Source organism: Siniperca chuatsi, linkage group LG24 (genome assembly GCF_020085105.1).
Source record: "Siniperca chuatsi isolate FFG_IHB_CAS linkage group LG24, ASM2008510v1, whole genome shotgun sequence".
In the NCBI taxonomy this organism is placed as follows: Eukaryota; Metazoa; Chordata; class Actinopteri; order Centrarchiformes; family Sinipercidae; genus Siniperca; species Siniperca chuatsi.
This window is the reverse complement of record NC_058065.1, coordinates 12,590,337-12,612,912: the sequence shown is the minus strand read 5'-3', so window position 1 is coordinate 12,612,912 and position 22,576 is coordinate 12,590,337. Positions and strand designations below refer to the sequence as shown.

General features: G+C 39.9%; 3 protein-coding genes across 5 annotated transcripts in view; 1 reads left to right on the top strand and 2 right to left on the bottom strand.

Moving 5' to 3' along the window:
- LOC122871851 (gamma-aminobutyric acid receptor subunit gamma-3-like) overlaps positions 1-4,687 on the bottom strand; it is a 94,886-nt gene extending 90,199 nt beyond the window's left edge. Inside the window, exons 1-2 of one of the 2 annotated variants that reach the window (XM_044187320.1) lie at positions 4,060-4,687; positions 3,459-3,613 (exon numbers count right to left, since the gene is read on the bottom strand). In XM_044187320.1, coding sequence (XP_044043255.1) covers positions 3,459-3,613; positions 4,060-4,115 — 211 coding nt within the window. In that variant the 5' untranslated portion in view covers positions 4,116-4,687. The remainder of the gene's footprint in view (positions 1-3,458; positions 3,614-4,059) is intronic. The other variant, XM_044187319.1, reaches the window with a different exon arrangement.
- A 1,721-nt stretch (positions 4,688-6,408) lies between these two features.
- The window catches only part of LOC122871850 (gamma-aminobutyric acid receptor subunit alpha-5-like), a 31,742-nt gene continuing 15,574 nt past the window's right edge, over positions 6,409-22,576 (bottom strand). The window contains exons 7-10 of the mRNA XM_044187318.1: positions 19,415-19,558; positions 13,278-13,430; positions 12,822-13,033; positions 6,409-11,126 (exon numbers count right to left, since the gene is read on the bottom strand). Coding sequence (XP_044043253.1) covers positions 10,827-11,126; positions 12,822-13,033; positions 13,278-13,430; positions 19,415-19,558 — 809 coding nt within the window. The 3' untranslated portion in view covers positions 6,409-10,826. The remainder of the gene's footprint in view (positions 11,127-12,821; positions 13,034-13,277; positions 13,431-19,414; positions 19,559-22,576) is intronic.
- Positions 14,460-22,576, top strand: part of LOC122871849 (gamma-aminobutyric acid receptor subunit beta-3-like) — a 65,536-nt gene continuing 57,419 nt past the window's right edge. The window contains exon 1 of one of the 2 annotated variants that reach the window (XM_044187313.1): positions 14,460-15,189. In XM_044187313.1, the coding sequence (XP_044043248.1) occupies positions 15,038-15,189 (152 nt within the window). In that variant the 5' untranslated portion in view covers positions 14,460-15,037. The remainder of the gene's footprint in view (positions 15,190-22,576) is intronic. The other variant, XM_044187314.1, reaches the window with a different exon arrangement.

The following is a 22,576-nucleotide window of genomic DNA, read 5'->3' as shown; positions in this document are numbered from 1 at the left end:
TGGTCGGATAAGTGAAATGCTTTATCATATAGTGTCCTATCGTTGGAGTGAAACGTATGGGGAACAACCGTGTTGGCAGACCTGTTCCCCAAAGTGTCAGCGCGCATCACATATTGCTGTTGTAACGTTTATAGCCTGTGAGTTTATTTATTTATATATTTGGACAAGCAACTTGTAATTATGCTCGATCCATTTTCGCTTACTTGTCCTTATTCAAGTCCTTACCAGAAAAAGCTTAATGGCAAGCCCTGAACATGCATTGCAATTACGATCTAGTTCAACTGTTGTTTCTAAGATTACACAGCAATTTATTTGGAAGATATTCGTGTATGATTTCTTAGCTCTAAGACCAGGTAGGCATATTAATCGACTAATAGTTTCAGCACTAGTGGGATTTTAATGGTAATGAATTAGTTTAGTTTAAAGAGAGAAAACATTTTGACTAAAAGTTGACTAAAATGTAATGACTTTTCGTTGACTAAAATGTTTTGAGTTGTCGTTGACTAAAACTAGACTAAAACTATGACGGATAAAAACGGCTAAAATGTGACTAAAACTAATGAGCATTTTTGTCTAAAGACTAAGACATCATCTGGGTCTGACTGAGGCTCAAACATGTACGGTTGAATCTCTCCGATGTTTCATATTGACACGCACCGCTCTCTCACCATGGATGTATGTCTCTCACCCACATCCATGCTCTCACCTGCACCGGTCAACCTAACATGCAGTGGTGGTGCTAGGGGCATTCAAGGACCCAAAATTTCTCAATAGTAGGTGTGCTTCCAGCCCCTTTTCAGTAATTTTTTTACTTTTTATGTGGGATAACCGAGTTAAAAAAACCCATTAATGATAGCAGAGCATTTTTACATACTTTAAACGTGTCTGGAGGGGAACTTTAATGAATATAGAATGCTAGATACAATGAATGATGGGTAATTGTGACAAGGTGTCCATACCACTGTGATGATTAAATTGTGATGATGATTGACCTTTGGGGAGACATGATAGTAATCCTCATTTTCAAACACGTAGGAGTCACTGCAGTCAGCACTTTGTTAATAGATACTTTTAGCATCTTTATACAAATCTTCTAATGTAAATCCTGCTTTTTACACACTTAAGACCACAAGTTTTATGCATATGGGCACAGGTCTTCTTCAGCATAGATTGATGTATATGTGTATCAGCATGTATGCAACGATTTAGGTAATAAGTGGGATAGAAAATGTCACAGTGAGTGGCAGGAAACAAAACAACAATTACAGCATCTAAAAAGTTAAGAAACACACAGTGTTTATTCCAAAATGTAGAATAGAGCATTTCCCAAATGACTTCCACATATCAGATCAACTATTCCTCTGTTTTTGTCAGCACATTGCTGATTGTAAATGCAAAATCCTAATCCAGGGAAACGAAATACAGAAGTAAGATGGAAGCAGAAGTAAATTGTATATATATATATATATATATATATATATATATATATATATATATAAATATATAAATATATAGGGCCACAACAAGAACTATAGACTGTCTGAACACTGCAGCTGCACCACATGACATTTATGCCAAGGCCAGTCAACATTCAGAGCTTTACTCAAGAGCATGGAGGTCTGCTTTTATGCATTCTGTCAGCTATAGAGCCATAATATATAGCTCTCACCACCATCAGACTAAACTCAAGTGATTATCACTGCACTAGTAAGCCACCTCACACGCTTATATGTTCAGACTAGCTTGATTTCTCCAAATAACTCCTGAAATGCAGCAGGAACAATAAATTGGACTTTGGTAATGACTAATGACACTTAACACAGGGAGCTTTTCCAGTCACCAGCCCACCAGTGAGAACGCACCGGAGATCAAACCAGTAACCATTTGATTATCAGCCAGCCCTCCCTGCCTCTCTGTAGAGGAACATTCCCCTCCAAGAAGCTTGGAGTTTTGATTGCACAATAAGCATAGCAGAAATAATGTGGGTGCAATCAGAGAATGATTTGTACTCGAGCTACTGCTCACACACACACACACACACACACCTTCTTATGTACAGTAGGCCTGTATTTCAGCCCTACAATGTCCTGTAGGAGTAAGACAGAGAACTTGATTGTGGACATTTTGGTAATCCAATAAGGAAATTCATGTGAGGGACTCTCCATTAGTTTGGAAAACTAATAATGGGAAAAATGTGAGGCGTTCCCCCACCCCAGTATTTTTCTATGTGGTCTGATTTTTGTTGATGTGTGAAAATGAATAAAAGACACAAATACCATGATTTAAGACACATGTCGCTGTCCTATGAAAACCATGTATCATGAGCTAAGAAAAAACCAGCTCTTATGACTTTCAGATAATCTAATGGGTTTATTTAGCTTAAGAAGACAGGGCATTTTCTCAAGCCATAGAGGAGGACGAATCCTTCACTGTATCTAAAACTTTAAAAATCGCCTTTTGGAGATACATGGTTTTCCTTTGACAGCGATGATATCATGTTTCAATTAAAGGCCAGGGAATGAAGTCCTACATTGATAGTGCTGCTAGCTTTCTTGCTTAGAGCAAATTGTAACTGCTAACTACAACTACAAACAATGTTCTATCGTCTTTTTGTAACTATGAAGAACTTTGTAACCCTGGTTTCTTACTTACTCACAAAAAAGCCAAACACTCTCTGGTGTCAGTTTCTTAAATGTGAGGATTTGCTTTTCTTTGTCATGTATGTTATAAAGCGAATATCTTTGGGTTTTGGAGTGTTATACTGTCGGTTAAAACAAGACATCTGAAGACAGCACCTTGGAAATTATAGCGGGCATTTTTTTTTCTGACAAAACAATTAATTGATTCATTGAGAAAATAATCAGCAGATGAATATATTGAAAATAGATATGAATTGTCAGTTGTAGATACCTTCAAACACCTTGTATTTTTTTTTTTCAGTAAATAGACAAATGTTGTTAAGAAGCTGCCGCCAGGGGTCATAATTACCCCTGCTGTACAGCCCAACATTGTTCCAACATACAGAACTTTATTCTAAATTCTAGTGGACATCCCAAAGTGTCCGAAGACACCAAATATGTCCGCCTGTATTTTAAGGAAATGTGTGAGTAAAATGATGGATGCAGAATATTTGATGGTGCTGCCATAAAAAAACAAACAAACAAAAAAAAAAACATCGCTGTGAATCTTCATCACTCTGTGCAAAAATCATAAAGCTTCAATGGAGATCTGGAACAAGCCTATACATAACAGACATAAGAGGCTTTTAACAGCCTTAAAGCCACTAAGGAGGACAACAACCCCCTTAATGTTGCGGCGTCACTAGTTTCAGCACCATGGACAGCTCCACTCCCAACCAATAACAATCAGCACCTCTGACAGCGCCAGTGGCACTGAACTCCACTAAGTTTTTAGGCTATTACACAAGCTTTAAACTTAGCAATATAATCCAAGCTTACTTCCAATGTCCGGCCGTAGCGTCTTGTCATATTCTTTGAGCAAATTATTCAGTATAAGTGTGGCATCCTCCTGGTGCGACCTGGGAACCAGCATTTGATTGACAGTGGTATCGTGGTGATCTTCATCGTCGTCGCCATATTTCAGTAGATCAGAACTGGGTGGTGGGAGGGTGGGGTGAAAAAAAAACAAGGGGAGGGGGTCGTTAATCATGTTGTGTGTGCTACCTTAGCTCCCCTTTAACAAACACCATTGTCATGAAAAACTTTGTCGCAGCAGGTAAACATGGCAATCAATGATGTACGTTGCTCGTGTTTCAGTGCCTTGAGTTTAAATGCATCTGGGCACAGCAGTAAATGGTTGCTGTCATTTTTTGTCTTTGTGTGTGTGTGTGTGTTTGTGTGTATGTGCGGGGAAAGCCCTTAGAAGAGAGAAGAAGAAGAAGAAAAAAAACCCCACTACATGCATTATCAGCCAGACTCATTCACATGAAATGCGCAGTTGCCATTATATCCTACAATAGTCACATCTGAACTTTTGCAGCTTCAAAGAAACACCTCTCAGCTGTTGATCATGCAGATAAAAGGTGCAAATGAGACTCACCGAGCACCTTGAACGAGCAGAAGTGTGAAGAGGATGACCACAAACTTGATTGTCATTTTCCCATCCGCGGATCACCTCTGAACACAGAAATTGGTGGACGGAGATCCCGGTGTTGCGCTGCTGCCGCTGCTGTGATAAAGTGCCAGTACAGTAGGTGTGTGACCATCAATCCGTGCTCTGAACTTCCTCATCCGCCCACACACTTTCTTCTGCGTGTCATCTGCGACCACACGGCGGTCCCCCCCCCCCCAGAATCCTCGAAGATCCTCGCAGGGGTACCTCCGGGACGCACCCGACGATCAATCAATGTGATTAGTCCAGCGGAAGGGAGTCGAATCGACTTGATCCAGCAGCGCCCACCTCCCTCTTTAAACGCCTGTGTGGGCAACAGAGTGGTTGGGTGACGCTGTCTGCTGCTGCTGCCGCTGCTGCTGCTGCTGCTGCTGCTGCTGGTGATGGTGTTGGTGGTGGTGGTGTTGGTGGTGGTGGTGGTGATGAACCTTTAGGAGATGAGCATCTTGCGTGACTCATACACCGTGCCACAGGCTACATACAGCAGGCCTACCTGGACCACAATTGCATTACATTATCCGCATGAAAAACGTTTTTTTTTTTTTTTTTTTTTTAAATATTATTATTGCAGGCTACGTCATGATCAAAATATTTATTTATTTCATCACCTTTTCTGCATAGTTAAACATCTATAACAACGAGGTTGTGTTTTTATGGATTATTCCAATTAATCAGACAATTAGCTACGGGTTAAATGGTGCTGAAACAGGAAGTGGATTTGGGTTTATTATTGTGATTTTCACCTTACAGTATACTGCACCGTGCAGATCATGTATGATCAAACATGAGCATAAAGTCGTAAAAAAAAAAAAAGCAGCAGGATATCAGTTTACTGAGTGTGTACTTGATTTTTGTTTATATTGATGTTTGCCTGCTGATGATCGCCACTGGAAGTCATATTCAGACACACCCGTTCACGTACCACAGAGTCACAGCAAGGCTCAAAGTAAGTCATTTCTGAATAGGCGCACAACTCAGTAGGGCAGCCCAGTGTGTTCAGCCTACAAACTTGTGAGGCTTCTCGATCCACACAGCAGCACAGTGCGTGCAGGTCGAGAGGCTTCACTGCCCCCTGGTGGCTGAAAGTGCAAGAGGCAACTAGGCAGCAATATTAGATTTGCACTGCAGTGCTGCATCCAGCAGATTAACCTCTTGACCAGCACTGACATCCATAGATAACGGACTGATTATTTCTGATTATTAATGCTGATGCTTAATTTAAAGACTCCCCTGTTATTTGTTACACTGTGGTTGAAACATACTCAGATTCTTTACTTAAGTAAAAGTAGCAATACCACACTGTAAAAAAGTAAAAGTACTGAAGTATTTTCGGCAAAATATACTTAAAGGATCCGAAGTAAAAGTACTCGATCTGCAGGGAAATGGCTCCTATGACTGATATATTATTATACATGACATTAGATTGACACTGATGCAGCAATGTGTAAGCAGCATTTTACTGTTGAAGCTGGTTTAACTACTTTATATGCAGTTAGTTTAGTTTAGTCCCGTTGATTTTTATGTACAACCTTAATAGAATCTACAGCTGTCAGATAAATGTAGTGGAGTAAAAAGTACAAGATTTCTCTCTGAAATGTAGTATAAGTATAAAGTAGCATAAAATGGAAATACTAAATTCAAGTACAAGTACCTCAGAATTGTACCTCAGTGCAGTACTTGAGTAAATGTACTTTGCATTCCACCGCTGCCCGTAACATGACTATACCTTCAGAAGTGAGAGTATTAATGATTTCCCTCTGACTGACGAGAAGTCTAATGTTCTTGTTGTCTGTTTGCTCACTAAAATCTAAGAAGTGAAAGTACTCCCATCTATAAAAAGCTGCTCACTCATTGTTCATCAAACACAGCGATGAAAATAACCACAGTCTTAGATAATGCCACTCTAAGTGACATGGGAAATAGGGATTGGCAGCACTGTAACTGAAGCTGATTTGTTACATTAGTGTTTTCTGGAGAAAGTAATGACAGTGGTGCGTTCACAGAAGCAGAGATGGATGGAGAAAAAGATTTTTTCCAGATGTGTGATCACTGGAATTGGAGCACACAGACGCTGCGTGCATCACACAGTTGTCATAAAGAATGAAATATCAATATGGACTCAAATTGATACAACTAAGAACTGCAGTCAGACTCCGCTCTTGTATTAGCAGCTATAATCAAGATTAAATGAAGCCACGTGTAACATTTTTATGCAAAGCGATTCTATAATATACAGTAGCTTTGCTCCGTGTTTAATAATCATTTCTGAATGCCATCTTTGTTCATCCTTTTTATTTGATCATTTGAAGTATAATACATAAAACAAATACAGTACATAAAACAAAGAATGAATAACACAAATACTTTAAGCCCAGCTATAGCTACAATGGCTTTGCTGCATTTTTGCAAAATTTAGGCAAAGGTCTCAGTTTAATGTTTCCTCCAAAAAAAAAAAAAAATTAAAGTTCTTTATTGAGGCTCAAAAACAAGAGAAACGTCATGCATGTGTCGTGGCTGTCTATAGCCTTCCTGGGATTAACAACTGTTGCTATCGTGTCTCGTAAGTCTCCTTAAGCTGACTGCTGCATGTGCATTACATTCCCCAGTTGAGAGACCCAAGTTCAAAACTTCAGTCTGCTTCACAGCCCGTGAGCTAGCTTTGGATAAAGTACATATAATCAATCCTAAATTTGTCCCTAACACGCACCAGCCACAGCTGTCCAGACACTGCAGACAGAAAAACAAGCATTTGTCATCGGCTGGGCCAGTCGGGGCTTAAATTGGAGTGAAGCGCTTTGCTGTAAGGGGCCCCCCTGAATGGGTGAAAGTAACTTAAGCGGAACTAAATCCCTTTTCTAACAGATGTATGGCAGATGAGTCTGTCACAGTGGCTGAAGGAAGGAGGGAGGGGCAAAAGAGAAGAGAGGGATGGTTACATGGATGGATGGACGGATGGGTGGGTGGATAGATAGGGGCGCTCAAGAAAGATGTAGTCAATGGGTCAGTTTTTTCAGCACTGTTCATGGGTGGGGGGGCAATGTTTTACACACAGTAGCCTCAGTCTGCATGTCTCTCTACATGTGGGGGCAATAACAATTATGAGATGTTATGAGGTTATGTGTATTTGGATTTACATGAGTCTTGAATTTACCGACTGGCAGACTGACATTGCCCTCCATAGAGAGAATAATGGAGGCTAAATACACTTACATGATTAGGGACCAAAATGCTTATTACAGTTTCATTTCCTTTGGTAACATAACTCAAAATAAGGCTTGACCAGCTCAAATAAAGCAGCACTGAAGCAGTTCAGAACAAACAAATGATCCCGAACTTTGTGAAGGACCCAGCTACTGCAGGCGTAATTAGAAACAAAAGGAAGATGTGCTCTCACATATGTTTCTTGATAATCTGTAAAAGCAGCAGAAACAAACATGGAGTGGAGGAACAGATACAGAGGTTAGAGGTTGTTACCGGGGAAAGGGATGTCTGGTCTGTTCATCTGGTCTTGCTGCCATGGCGACCCCCGACTGACAGATGTATAGATCGCATTTCAGCTGCATTTCATTGGACTTCCTTTTACACCGCTGCTGTGCTTTAACAAGCACTGAAACACAGTCTTAGCTTTGCTGATAGACACCCACCGAGCATTTCACAGATAGCAACACGTTAGATTTACATAAAATGCAGATTCAACATCAACCCAAACCAGCACAAAAACACTATAGGATATCATGGCACAAAAAGTCGAAATAAAAGTGCTTTGGAAAGAATTTTAAGCTGATATCATGAAGATATTTACTGTAGGTCCCAATTTCACAAAGCAAAGCAGGTACAGTAGCAGCTGATGTCATCTTTATTTATATGGTTTTTCACCAAGCCATTGTATCAACATCTAGTCAGCGGCAATAAGTTATCAGGGACAATGCTCCCAGCAGCAGGTGACAGAGTGAACTACACTGTTTAAAGTCCATGAAATTGAAGACACAGTGACTCTGAGGCAACTCTTCTGCTGGGAGCAGGAGTCCTTTTGTTCCTGAGTAAGTCTCACCACAGTCCAACACGCTGTGCTATGGTGCGCTCGAGCCAAAATGCCACAACGTGTGCTCATTGCTTCCAGTTTAATTATGTCAGTGTAGAAATGAATAAATAAAAATCTGATTCAGTTCAAAGATGTAAGCTCTTCTACAAGCAACAAGAGGAAAATAATCTTACCCATGTACACACAAACCTTAAGAAAAAGTTATCAGACAAAAACATACTCTTAATAAATTGAAAGTCAACATTAGACTTTGGCATTTTTTTCTTCTATGGGCTTAAGACTCAAACGTGAAAATCTCAACATTGTCTTTTCTGTTTCAAGTTGAAAACTGAAAGTTTATTTACATGATTCCCTTATGAGACTGGGCCTAACTTCCCAAAATCTTTGCAGCTTAAAGGCCTGGTCACACCATCATTTAAACATCTGCAGCGAAATCATTTCATTCCGCTGAAAGGGGATTTACTTTCGGGGGTGAAGTAAATCAGTGCTAATCTTTTACGTCAAGTTCCACAAATTTGTCCACTGACTATGCTGACCTTTGAGAGGACAGAGAGCTGGAGAGTCCAAAATGGAGGATACTATCATAACGTGTGTTACTTTTATTTAACCTTTTCTGTTGGAGTATGCACTGCTCCATAAAAGCGACATGGCCTGCAGACTGTTATGATACAGGAGTCAATGGTACAAATATGTCTTTTGATTAAAATGTGTGAACTTATTGGCCGTTAGCAACCGAGCTAACAAGCTTGCTAACTGACAACTAGCAAGTTAGGAGAGCTTCCCCCCCCCCTCTTCAATAAAACTCAATCGGGAGAACAAAATGTAAACGGCACAGTACAGAGAAAATAGGAGAAGCTCAGCTATTGTGACTGACAAGTGCTAGCATGTGAGCAGTTAGCTCTCCAGCTCCAGTAGTTCACCAACCAGACCTGTAAGTCACCAAGTCTCCAGAGCCACATCATTTCACTGTGCCACTTTCTGCTGAGAGCAGGCCTTTACAGTAAGTTTGCTGGCGTTTGTTCACCTCTTGGGGAATTTTTTGTCTATTATAAATGAGCAATTTATCTGATACAGTTATACCAGAATGCACAAAAATAATGTAATAATGATACTTCACTGACTGCTGTTCTCTTTTCTTTCTATTTCCCCACATAGGGAGGTCAGAGGTCAGGATCAGCAGACCTGGGGCTGATTTCACAAAGATATTTTAGACTGCTCTGTTAGGCTTACTCTTAATTTTGCTCTTAGATTAGTCTAATGCAAATTAGACAGTTTCACAAAAATAAAGACAAATGGCAAATCAGTCCTACTTAAGTTAGTAAAGACTTTAATTTAGACGTCTTTCTGAAGCCATAGTCATAGTCTGTCTTTGTGAAAGCGGCCCCTGCAGCTGGTGGTGTTGATGCTTGCCTAAATAGGGGTTTTTCCCCCTGGTCATCTCCAAACTCTCAGCATCACTGTGCTGATTTGTATGTGACACACTGCGTTTCGAGCACTGGTCTCTCAGCTGTGAATATTAGTTTCCTAGCTGAGTGACCCAGGCTAAAAATTCAGTTAAAGAACATATATCCAATCCTAAATTTGTCCTGAACACATCATCCACAGCTGTCCAGTCACCCAGTGTAAGTGGGCCAAAGATGTTTTTCTAATATTCTTGTTGGCAAGACGCCCTAAATGACAACTTTTAAATTTTTTATTAAAGAAGAAGTGTTTCTTCATTTAAAAATTCAGAAACCCCTGCAATGATAATATTCAGAATACATCTTTTAGTCACCACCAGGTAGCATTCAATTTTTTTTCCCCTCATCATTTTCCATTGAGACTCCCGACTGCCGATGCTTTTGGGAAACCAGGCCTGCAGCAGTACATCTTTACTTGAATCTTCAAGTAAAGATGTACAAAGAGACACACAAGCACCCACTGCAATGAGAGGGGAAAAAATGGCAACTTTTTTTTTTTTTTTAAAGAGACATAAAACTAAATTATTAATGCACTTGCAGCATTAATCTTAAGAGATGTTTCTTCCACAAAGTGTGGAATTAGGTAATTTTTCACATTCAAATGCATGTTATATTGCAGGGTTTTTTCCCCCCATAACATAAGCTCAGTGCATTTCAAGCCTCCATGATAAGAATATGAAGCGTTTTAAATTTTGTCAAAATTGCTCAAAATGCCTACGTTAGTTTAATTTAAAACCCTTCCTCAACTAGTATTGATGAAGTGTGCTCCCATATTTTAAGCAGTCATTGACATATACATGGTCGGTATTCAAGACAAAGAGGAGTCCATGATTTCCTTTTGAGGAGAGCATCATGCAAACTGCAGCAGGATAGATGAGAAAAAGCAAAGCACCCGATCTCTCGTCAACATACAGTAGTCTTAGAAGCAGTTTCTTTGTGATCAAGCAGCCATGAAAAACAGGAAAGGGATTCTGTTGCAGCCTTGCATCCATTCAAAGTGCTTGAATTAGATAGTTGAGTATAGTTTGTTTTTGTTCTTCAAGCGCAGATATTTGTTTTTTATTTTTTATGTCTAGGGCAGACACCTTACAACAACCCCTTTCCTTTTAGTCCACCCACTCTCATATTAGGCTCAAACTTCCTCCCTTACACAAACTCTCCATCTCAGTAAAAACAGGAAAAAAAGAGAAAGATTACGTTGAGGTCACCACTCCTTTCACCACCGGTTCTCTGTTAAGGTATGTGGCCCAGTAGACGAGGTTGAAGGTCCCAAAGAGGACGGGAAACACTATCCGCGACATCTTGTCGATCTTGCTGACGCTGTTGTAGGTTTTCTTAGGGTCCACCATCTTGGTCTCAGAGGGCCGGAGCTGCACCGACGTCGTGTTGGAGATCGTGGAGATGGACACGTCCTTGGTGAGGTTGGGAGTGTAGTTGACTCCTACCGAGGAAACGTTGTTGGGCTTCTTTGACAGCACCATGGGGTCCCGTTTCTACAGCGCGACAGATTACATGCAGCAGTGAATTAGTTTTAAACCCTGTACAGATGCCGTTTGCTCTGCTATTTGGCCTGAGGTGGCCTGAGGGAATGATTAGTGATTTTACAGAAGTGAAACATTTCTGGCAAAACATTCTAGTAAAATGCAGGAGTGCTGTGTAATTGAACTTCACTCAGGTAGCAGTTTGATTTTTATTTATGATGAATGCAATATGCAGGTATATGTTTTAGCAAAGCTGCTAACAGATGCATGACAGTTTTCCTGGGCATCTCTGGTAATATTCAAGCAACTTGCATAATAATCAATGTTGTGAAGTGATATCAATATCCTAATCACTCATGATGCAATTTATGTGTATTATAAAAATCCTTAGTTTTCAGTGCAATTACTTATTTGTCATTTGGGAATACCACCTTAATGTTATACATGGATGCTAAAGTGGTTCCTTACAGAAACAGTTGGACGTTTTGGGAAATACATTTATTTGCCCTCTTGCTGAAAGTTAGACAAAAAGATTGATACCACTCTCATATCTGTACACTAACTACTTAGCTAGAGCCAGGAGACAATTAGCTTAGCTTAGCATAAAGACTGGAAACGGGGAAACAGATAGCCTGGCTTTGTCCAATGGCAACAAAATCTGCCTACCTACTGTTAATTAGTGAGGCTGGCCTATTTGTTTTACCTTTGGACAGAGCCCGGCTAGCTGTTTCTCTCAGTCTCTAGTCTTTATGCTAAGCTAAGCTAATGTCCCCTAGCACTAGAGGTGCAGGTAGGTGTATTTTATTTTTTTTTACCTTTGGACAGAGGCTGGCCAGCTGTTTCCCTCTGCCTCTTTATGCTAAGCTAAGCTAAGCTAGCTGTCTCCTAACTCTAGAGGTGCTGGTAGTTTTTTTTTACCTTTGGACAGAACCCATCTAGTTGTTTCCCTCTGCTTCCAGTCTTTATGCTAACTCCTGGCTTCATAGTTAGCATACACACATGAGAGTGGTAACGATCTTCTCATATAACACTCAACAACAAAGTGAATAAAAGTTAAAATGTCAAATTATTTCCTTTAAGGTGTTTAAAGGATCATACTAGTGCTTTTGCATGATTTAGCCCATTTTCTACACCATGTTCATGGATTTACAGCACCTGAGATTTTAGACTCATCTGCAAAACACAAACCTTTTAAATACAAGGAGTTACTAAATTCACATCATTCTTTTCACAACTTCCACACTTGATTTGTGTTTTTTTTCTAGGTTTGACTTTCTGATAACATAGCTCATGAATACACTGCCTTTAGGCAATCTCAAATCATTATGTCAGAGCATCTTTAAACCCACCACCAAGGAAAGCTTTCAAAATGATCCCTGCATACAGTGGCATTACCATGCAATGATTATGTAACTGACAAAAAAAAAAGATGTTGATGAAATGATTCACTGTAAATTATGACGTATTTTACGCATGCTTAACATCTCTGCAAGTTGATTTTCATATGTTATGAAACCAGGCTGCCTGGAAGGTAGAAAATCAGTGATGTAAAGTATTTGTGATTTCTTGTTGATGAGTTTATGGGACAACATGTGAAACCAGTGATATAGTCCTTTAAAGTAGACAGCATGGCACAGTTACCACCAAGTTTACGTGTAGTATCTTAAGGTGTACCTAAATATGTAATTTAGTGATCACAAGGTCTACCTTAGGGTGCTGTGCTTCCAGAGCCTTCTTGCCATCCCAGGCCCAGCTCCTCTTGGTGAAGTAGTTCACTGTGGCGAACTCGATGAGGGCAGAAAAGACGAAAGCGTAGCAGACGGCAATAAACCAATCCATGGCTGTAGCGTAGGCCACTTTAGGGAGCGAGTTCCTGGCGCTGATGCTGAGGGTGGTCATGGTCAGCACAGTGGTCACCCCTGGGTGCAAACAAAGGCCGTGACAAGTTTAAATTGAGTTTTTACAGGGCGGCTGGAAACGAGTAACAGTCTCCCCTCACTCAACAAAAGTGGGCGCTTTAATAACTCTTAACTGCCAGCTACTGCAGTGCTGCTGCTCAGTGGCCAATTTTTATTATTCTCCCTTGTGTGAATGTGCATGACAGGAATATTACCCAGATAAAAAAAAAAAAAAGGAAATGAGTAAATAAGTGGCTTCACTCACCAAAAACAGTCCTTGCAGGAACTGATTCTCTGTTTAACCAAAATGACACCTGGGACAGGATTACAGTCATGAAACAGGGCATATACGTCTGAATGACAAAATATCCAATCTTCCTCTTCAGGTAGAAGTGGGCCATCATCACTGTGTACTGTCCTGAAGGGAAAGAAAGAAATAAAAAGGATATAAAGTTAGATAGGGACAATAAATAAGGCGAGTGGTTAGATGTCTCTTAATGAAAGCGATATCTGCTTTAAGCTGAACCACACCAGGGTAAATATTGTTTGCACACAGTGGAATTATTAATGTGTGATTTGACCTCCTTACAGCACCACAGGTGTTACCACATAGGTCAAGATAATCATTCCTGTCTAAATTACTTTTTATGACCAAAAACTTGACAGCATCTAAAATTGCCCCGATGGTGCTCAATCTCAATACGTATCTCTCCTCCTTCCTGTTATTGCAGTGTGATGTAAGTGGTGGAAACTGCAGAATGGAAAGCAGCAGAGGTGGAACAGTTAAAAAATTAAGCTGGGATAAAGAGAACATTTCATATTCAGTTGAACGTAACGGCAAAAATGAACCTGACTTCAAATCCATTATTAAACTGAAAAATGAGAGCAAGCGGCGTTAATTATTGTGAGGACATAACAATAGATTATTATGTGGCTAGTGTCTGGGATTCGACAATGGGGCGATGATAGTTGGAGGTAAATCCAGAGACAGAGAAAGTGTAGCCAGAGAGATAGAAAGAGAGGGGGCACAATATTCAGTTAAACAACTGAAGAGGCTTTAAAAAATCCTCTCACCAGCAGCAGTTTGCGACTGTAGGCGCTGGTAAACTATGAAAAACCCAATGACTATATTCCACACACTAGGGCACATGTACACAAGCTCTCTCTCTCTCACTCTCCCTCACACACACACACACACACACAGAAATACACGAGGCTTTCTCAGGGCAAAATCGGATTTTTGAACCTCCCTAATCCCTGGTTACAATCTGCATCCTGCCGTGAGTGAGAGAGACAGGGAGTGTGAGTGTGTGTGTGTGTGTGTGTGAAGGCTTCCTGTCCTGGGATCCTCACAGTGTTGTAAGCACCGCCCACTCCGCCCACTCCGCCCACTCCGCCCACTCCGCCCTGCCAATCCAGGGGCACCGACACGCACACATACACACTCTGAAACACACATGAAGCATGATTTCTAACTGCTGACAGCCAGCACACACACACCTCATCACACACTGTAAGCCACAGAGAGGGACACTCACTGTTGCTAATCACAGGTGGGATGGAGGGGGGGCTAACTGTATGGACATTTTCTATCTTTTATGTTGTAGTTTTTTTGTTGTTGGACAGCTCTTTGTGGAATAATGATCAAACATTCTTGATGGGACTGGCTGGCGTGCGAAGGGAAGAAGAAACAATTCAGAAAATGCACTGCGGGCATCCAATCAACTGACAGCAGCCTGAAAGTGAGGTAAATTTGTTTAGTTTGCAGGCGCTCCGTGCTGAAGGCAAACAACCACTCCATACCACACTTATCAACGTCACCGCCTCGGCCATGCCTAGATCAGGAGATCCCTAGCACAGTAAGTTCTTACTGCGACCCCATCACCTGGGCCCTCTGACGCCCTCATGACTCCAGGCCGTCTGGCTCACAACTACCCCGTCAACTTCTACTGCTGTCGGAAGCATCCGGACACATCCAGGCGCCGCCGACCTGGGACACCCCAGGGTCACCTTTGCCATTGATGCATGGATCCCGACAGGACTGGGGGCAGAGGAATGAGGAGGAACATGTTCCTCTGGTGGATCTTATTGCTTTCCTCCCACGGATTTGTATTTCGCAACGTCCAAGCGGAACTTCCTTTTATTGCGGGGAACAACGCTGCCATGCTGGTCAACTGGTGAGTAGGAAACCAGCGGTTTTTGCCTTTTCATTATGTTGTGGAAATTAGCTAAAATATTCCAAATCATACTATTCTTTTCAAGCCCTACATGTCCCTACAAACTATAGATAGAACTGTTGCTATGGTACGTCTTATCTACTTTTAGAGTCTGGGAGTTATTTTAGGAAAGATACTGCTGTCTGAGATGGAAGAAGTCATAAAGATGTCAAGTCTTTAAAGGAAAACTTCATGTCCTCAAATGGGAGTGTTGTCTAAGATGTGCTAATTAAAGGCTCACAACATCACATTCATGCAATGTTTTGAGCTATGGACCTCCGTACATGAGGTTTCAAGATTTATGTTCATTATCAACCAATGTCAAATGCTAAAGATAATTTCAACAGCTACCATATCCTGTAAATGTAAGAGTTTGAATGATTGGAAAACCCAGGGTTAAGAGTTAAGATTAAAGTATGAAAAACAGTTAGAAATGATGGCAAATTATGTGGACGCAATCCTCTGAAAACCTCATAGCTAAAGGCTACATCCAGTAGTTGACAAGGCCGAGTTTAAGTAAAACAAATTTGATCCGTGGAAGGAGGCAAGGATGTCCATTGTCACCATTCAGATTTTCCATATATATGCATACATAACCTCAAGCTTTTTTGACTGACTTAAAACTGAGAAGTCTCAATTTTGTTTTCATTGAGGCCATGCAGCCAAACCGTTACTGCTGAGAGTAACAACAAAAGAAAGGCCAGGCAATCATTAATTGACTGCTGTTTTGAATTTCAAGGTTAACAAGTGCTTCATTACTTTGTCTAGACCCAGTAAAACAGCAGGCGACTGTCAGACTTCTTTTAATCAAGCAGGGAGACAATGGTTAACTCCAGTTGACAGCTCGCCAGCTCTCGCATTTTATCAGAGCAAAGAGAAATCTGCACACCTTCACAGCAATGGCACCTATTTTGCACCTATTTATTGCCCTTAATATACATCTTTTATCGTCACCATTTTTAATGATGCGGTGCCATGTTGGACCAAGGCAGTCCAGCCATGGTTGACTTCTAGGGAACATGTCTTCTAATTGTCAGACCTTCTTGAAACTTGTTACATTTTTTGAGTGACAGAACTCTATACAGGCTCGTCAGTACACACTAAAATATCAAGTATATTGCAGCACTATGCAATACAAAGAACTGTGAGAAGTTGTTGCTAAAGTTGTAAAAATGGCTTCTGTTTGTGAATTATATGTAGGCACATAAAGACAAAATTGGAATCTGTTTTCACATCTGTGATTCCAAGGTGGTGATATGCCATCAGGACATCTGAAAGTGTCATATTTGGTCTGTGAAAGAGAGTCAAACACATGCAGAAAGTAAATTAACCCACTGGACTGAATGTGACCCCTGAGCTCAAACTCATCAGCAATCTCCACCACTGATTTGGACGGTTTCCAGACAGAAGCTTTGAGCTGCATGAATGATGATTTACTGCCTTTAGTCCTTCAGCTAAATGGAAATTACAGATAATGTTTAGGGGCAAACAAGGTTATGTCAAGTAAACTGTCAGACATATATATAAAATGAACTTAACTATTGATTAAATGTTGAAACTTATCAAATTAAATTATGTATTTCTACACAGGTTAAAATGGTTGTTTATGCCTAGTCTTTGCCTGATGAGAAGGAAGAAGTACTTGGTGTCAATAAACAAAGTCACAGGAGGCCAGAACTGGTAGAATGATGCTGACAATGTGGCATAATTTGACAGCTTAATTTGACAACAAATCGATGATATTAGCTAGCTAGCAAACATGGCTAGCTAGCATGCATGATTTAAAATATACAAAAGAATTGCCTTTGCAAGTGCTTTATGAAGAAGAGGTTTGTCAGGCCTTAAGGATGCACACAATGCATTTTATGGAGTAGCACTGAATGTAAACATAACTTTGTTTACAAAAAAACCCTCCACAGGGCAGCTTTAATTTACAGTATTTTCTGGATGAATTTCCCACAAGACTACTTGATACAACCCTGATTTTGTTCAACATTTTTGTCAGTGTTGTAGGGGCACACTTTTCCCTCAACCAACAAATCTTTTAACCCGTGGCTTAAACCACTGAGGCAGCCAGCAAAGGCAAGGTTGAAGTTGTAGCCCGCAAATAAATAATAAAAGAGGGGAAATCCACACTTTTAATAATGATTCTACTAGAAACTGGAGGGAAGTGTATTACAGTTCCGTTTTACATAAGAGTATTAAGTAGATGCGTTTCAACGCCCCCCCACGTGTCAGAGCGAGGCTGTCCAATCCTAACATACAAACAGACACACAGACTTTTTTTTCTATCTTTGTGAGGACCTTACTTAAATTTCAAGGCAAACTATTTCCATTATGCTCAACTTCAAAATGAAACGCCTCTAATCACAACCCATAAAATCAACCTGATGTAATGTTTCACCTTAATACTAACCCTAAACCTAACCCATAGCTCAGATATTACCTAGAACTAACCCGGTCAGTGTGCGTGCCATCAAAATGTTCTCACGTTGTAGTTTTTTTTTAACCATTATTGTGAGGACATTTGGTACTCACGAAGATAAATGTACAAGAGCACATACCCACAAACACACAGATACACTCAGGGACAGCCAACCAACCAATCCCTCACTGATCTGTGATGTCATCTTCTTATGCAAAAGCTGATGGGTGGTTGGATGAGGGAGATTAACCCTAGGTCTCAGGTCTCTCTAGCTCTATGTGTGTGTGTTTGTGTGGGTGTATGTGCCCGCGCATGGGCTCATGCCGGGATAAGTGTTGTTTGACAGGGCTGTCCGGGCCTGTAGACAGCTGGTTGTGTGAGGGATAGGCTACTCTCCTCCACTAGCCTCCACTCATTGACTCTGATCTCCTGAAAATGTTTCCCACATTTACTCTCTGCCTCGGACGTCCATCTCTCCTCGCAGCGTTTATCTTTTCTAATCTAGAATTAGTTACATCATGTTATTTGGTATTACAATTATCATGCATCACATACAGTATGAATGTACTTATGAAAAAGGTGCAAAAGAAAGGTGAAGAGAAAGGGTAACTGTATGAGTGGATAAGTAAAGTGAGGATAAAATTGTTGCACTATAGAGATGGCAGTGTCTGGATCTGAGGTTTCTTCATTTAACTAAAAAATGATGGGTTGTAAAAAGTTTTTAAACAACAAACAGGGCTCTGTTGTGCAGTAGCTGAGTCAGCCTTTTTTTAAATGAACAGGAATCTTTGACATGTGAACCCATTACTTGCTGAAAATGTTGTTAGTAAGATGACTAAGGGATGATACGCTGAAAGTGATCTGATGAGTGAGTCAGAGCAAAAACAAACTTTTTAAAAATGCAATGTGGTCCCAGTGCTTTAGATCTTTTTAACATTTTACATTACATAATGTATTAAGGTCAAAGGGTAAGCCATTATTCTATATCTGCTCTCTTGATGTCAACTAACCCCATAAAAGGCCTACACCAACAATGCTATTAGCCGCTCATTCTTTTCCTACTTCTCTACCTTGTCTGTGGCAGTCAGACAAGGCAATACATCGGTCCCTCAAACAGGAGTATATAGTGTATTTGTTGGGGACTGAAGAAACATGTCACCCAGTGCAACGATGCGATTCACTAGTAGTTTTTGGACAACAATGGATGTCTATGACACAGGAGCCGATGGCACCAGCTTTTCTCAAGTTTAAACTTAGTGTTTACTAAGTGGAGAGTCACACAGCACTAAATTTATACGGATTGTCTTAAATAGAAATTAGTTGTTAAATATTTACACCCACTAACTGCCTGGTGTAGGTGTTGTGTAGCCAAACGAACTAGCTATCTTAACAAAGCTAACGTTAGCTTGCTTATATATGACTCCTTTAGGGTGAAGAGTAAAAGTGGACACTGAATGAAAATGCTGTTTAATAATGATGTGAACTGAGAAGATTTATAAAGAAGAAGGAAAAATAATACAATTTAACAAAAAAAAGATTTCCATCATTTGGGATTAAGTTGTACTACCCCTGCTACTTGTATTAATAACAACTTATTCTACTAATCCTCCTACACGTACAGTGCTACTTAACTACTACTATTCAATAACACTATTACAGTAGCATTTAGTTATATTAGTTATATATGTGTATTTCTATTTTATTTTTTGTACATTCAAGTATGTTCTTTATCTACAGACATACGCTCACAAACACACACACCTCTGCTTGTGTGTATGTCCTCTTTTCCGGCAGTTTGCCCAATAAGATGGTACTGGTTGAGTCTGGAGCCGTCCTCTGCCACCACCACAGACTTAGCTGCTCCCTGAGTCCAAGTGTAGACCACCTCTGACACCGGATAGGCATCTGAGAGAGAGAAAGAGAAAAATTACTTGACATTAGCTTGTGAATATAGAATTTAATGTGTTTATTTTTAATATACCAACATCCAAAAACAACTTTTGTTTTATCCACAGTAGATGTAGTAACATATTACATTTAGTTTCAACCCTGTCATCGCTCATATTATTTGCCCATGTGCTTGTGTGTGTATTTGAGTGCTGGTGCAAAGTCTGTCTAGCACTTTTTGATTAGACTGCAGGCTTAAGGCCAAAAACAGAATTTTGCTTGCCTGTTTATGTGTGTGTGTGTGTGTGTGTGTGTGTGTGGGCGGATATTTGAGTGTATTTTTGTTTAAACCACACTTCTGGGTCAGAGGTGAGCTCCCCTGTCAACAGGAACCAGACCGAGTCAGATTAACCATAATGTGTTGCATCACACTTGTGATGAAAAACAGAGCACAAACTCTGAAGCTTCTCCTGCTATTTCATTTATTCATGTTGAATCCTGCACAAACACTGGACATCGATCCATCATCTGCCCCATCTGGGCTAAAATATGGAAAGACAAAAATTGGAACTCGCATGGAGAGAAGGATACATCTGTCTGAATTGTTTAGATTTGGAATGGCACATTTGTCGTCTTTATATGTCACAGTTCAGCTTGACATTCAATCCTAGTGCACTACTTATTAGAAAAGATGATAATTTATGTAATTTATTCACTGTTGATTGTGATTACTGTCACCTGTTTCCAAACCAGCCTTGTATCAAGGTTTTGAAAATAATTGGCACACAAAATAACAACCTTCGAGGATGCGAGCGGGGAAGCAGCACACACTAAAAGCTATTTTTGATAATGTCAACTTACATAAGATTGGAAAAATATTGAGGAAGATCTTAAAAACATGTTAGGATTTGAAAACAGACAGGCTGAGGGGGAAATTGGTATAAGAAATTATCTGCTGAGAGGAAAATAATGCGAGGAAGGCTGCCTCAGCCCACTTACAGTAGACGCTCAATTTCATTTCATATTTATTTTTTATTTTGATGTTTTCTAAAGGCTACAATTAAATTCTGGGAATAGAAAATGGCAACAATGTCTTCTGCCATGACAAGCACTGCTTTTAGGAGTTTTAAAAAAGAAAAATAATTAAAAGCTATTAAAAACTTTTAAAAGCATGGTTCACTGTCATCCAGCCCAATATCTGGAAGAATCATGTTGAAGAAGAGGACATGCACAGGGAATTTTGTGCAGCCAAATGTATTTTTGTCACCTGGAAATTTCTGGAGGTGTGAAGGTGTTAATGTACAACTATGTGCATTAAATATTTATGAAAAATAACACAGACCAAGCCAAAACTGTATTAAAACATTGAAATGTTTACTACTTATTTTGGAGATTGTCACAAACACTAATTCATCGCTTGACTTGGCCTTGTGTAATGGGGTTGGCATTGTTTATTTCTGTCCAGCAGATAACATCTTGAACTTGAGCCTTCTGGGTGCTCACTTGGCAGCAGGATACTGGTGTAAAATGTATGTAGTGTTTAAATTTGGGCACTGTCAGGCCAAAGGCCAGGACCTTAATTGGAGGATAGTTAGATTGAAATAAGGGATTATTGGTGAATTTCATTACGCAAAGGAAGAGCTAAAGACTTTGGCAGGCAAGACGGTGCACCTGTGCCAACTTTTCAACAGTTCACGCTTAATGCTTTGCTGCTCCCGTGTTGTGTGTGAGGCGAGGGGAGCTACAACTCAACCAAACTCATCACTTACTATACAGTAGCTCTAGACACTGAGTTAAGATGTCTGAAATATTCAAGGAAATAAATGCAGAGGATTTCACAAACCAAAATGTGTTTTTCGTAAACACGAGTTACAAATTAATATTCAGTGTGTCATACATATCAATATCAGCCCTATATTATCACAGGGTTGGTTCCTAATCAGATTATATCAGTATGTAATTAGAGCTGAACAAACAAATGTGAAGGAAAAAAAAACGGAATACTGATGTGCTGAAATAGAAAACCAACAAGTCCTCATATCTAAACAACAAAATAGGTTGCTTGTCAGTGTAATCCAAAATGTGACATTAATGAGCTTTTTTTTTTTTTTTTTAACCTGTCACCTCTGTGGCTATGGTTTGGTTAGGTTTAGGCAACTAAAAATACTTTGTTAAGGTTAGGAAAGTTAAAAGGATAGTTAAATATAGTTAGAATAGTTAAAAGAAACCAGTGTTGACTGTGGGTACAAGATGGAACGTGAACCGCGGCCATCAAGCAAAGCAAAAGTGTAAGGAATTAATCAAACAGTATGTTTATTTGCTGCAACAGAGGCAGCAAACGTTAGCATGTCTGGCTAACTAGCTTACTACCTACAGTAGTATGAGTTTTACAAGGTCAATGAGCACTTTACTAAGTTACATTAGTTTGTGGGGTTACAGGTTATGTTAAAAAAAAGCCCTGTTCACAACTAGTACATACAGTAGTATTTCCCCACTGTGTGAAAGCTGGTCCTGGATGCTACTATATCAGAGTTTAGGCTAACGTAACAGCTCTGTCCTGCTCTTTATGGAATTTGGGGAACCCCAGCAATGTTCATCAAGATAGCATTATGTTCCTCAAACAAATCGGTTAGTCCTCAGCCTAAAAGCTCTCTCTCTTGTAACATTAAAAGTGAATCATACTGTTTGAAAATACAAACATCTATGTAAGCTAGCAGGACAAACAGGGCTAGAACGAAATAACAGTCTGATCTTACATTTTTCCCTATCATACTTATAATATTAGGCCTAACTAGCTCTGAACTGAAACACAAGAACAATGCTGTTTCTTTATTTCCATGTCTTCTACATGGATCATTGAATGGTGTGGATGCTGACATTTTACTTTGGACATGTAGCTTTAGCCTCAATATTTTAGCATGATAACATGATGGTATATTTAATACCATTGTCATTTTAAAACGAGTCAAGTGTAAAAATTAAAAGGTCAGCCAGAGCCAATGTTAGCATAATTAGCTAACTAGCTACAACCGATCA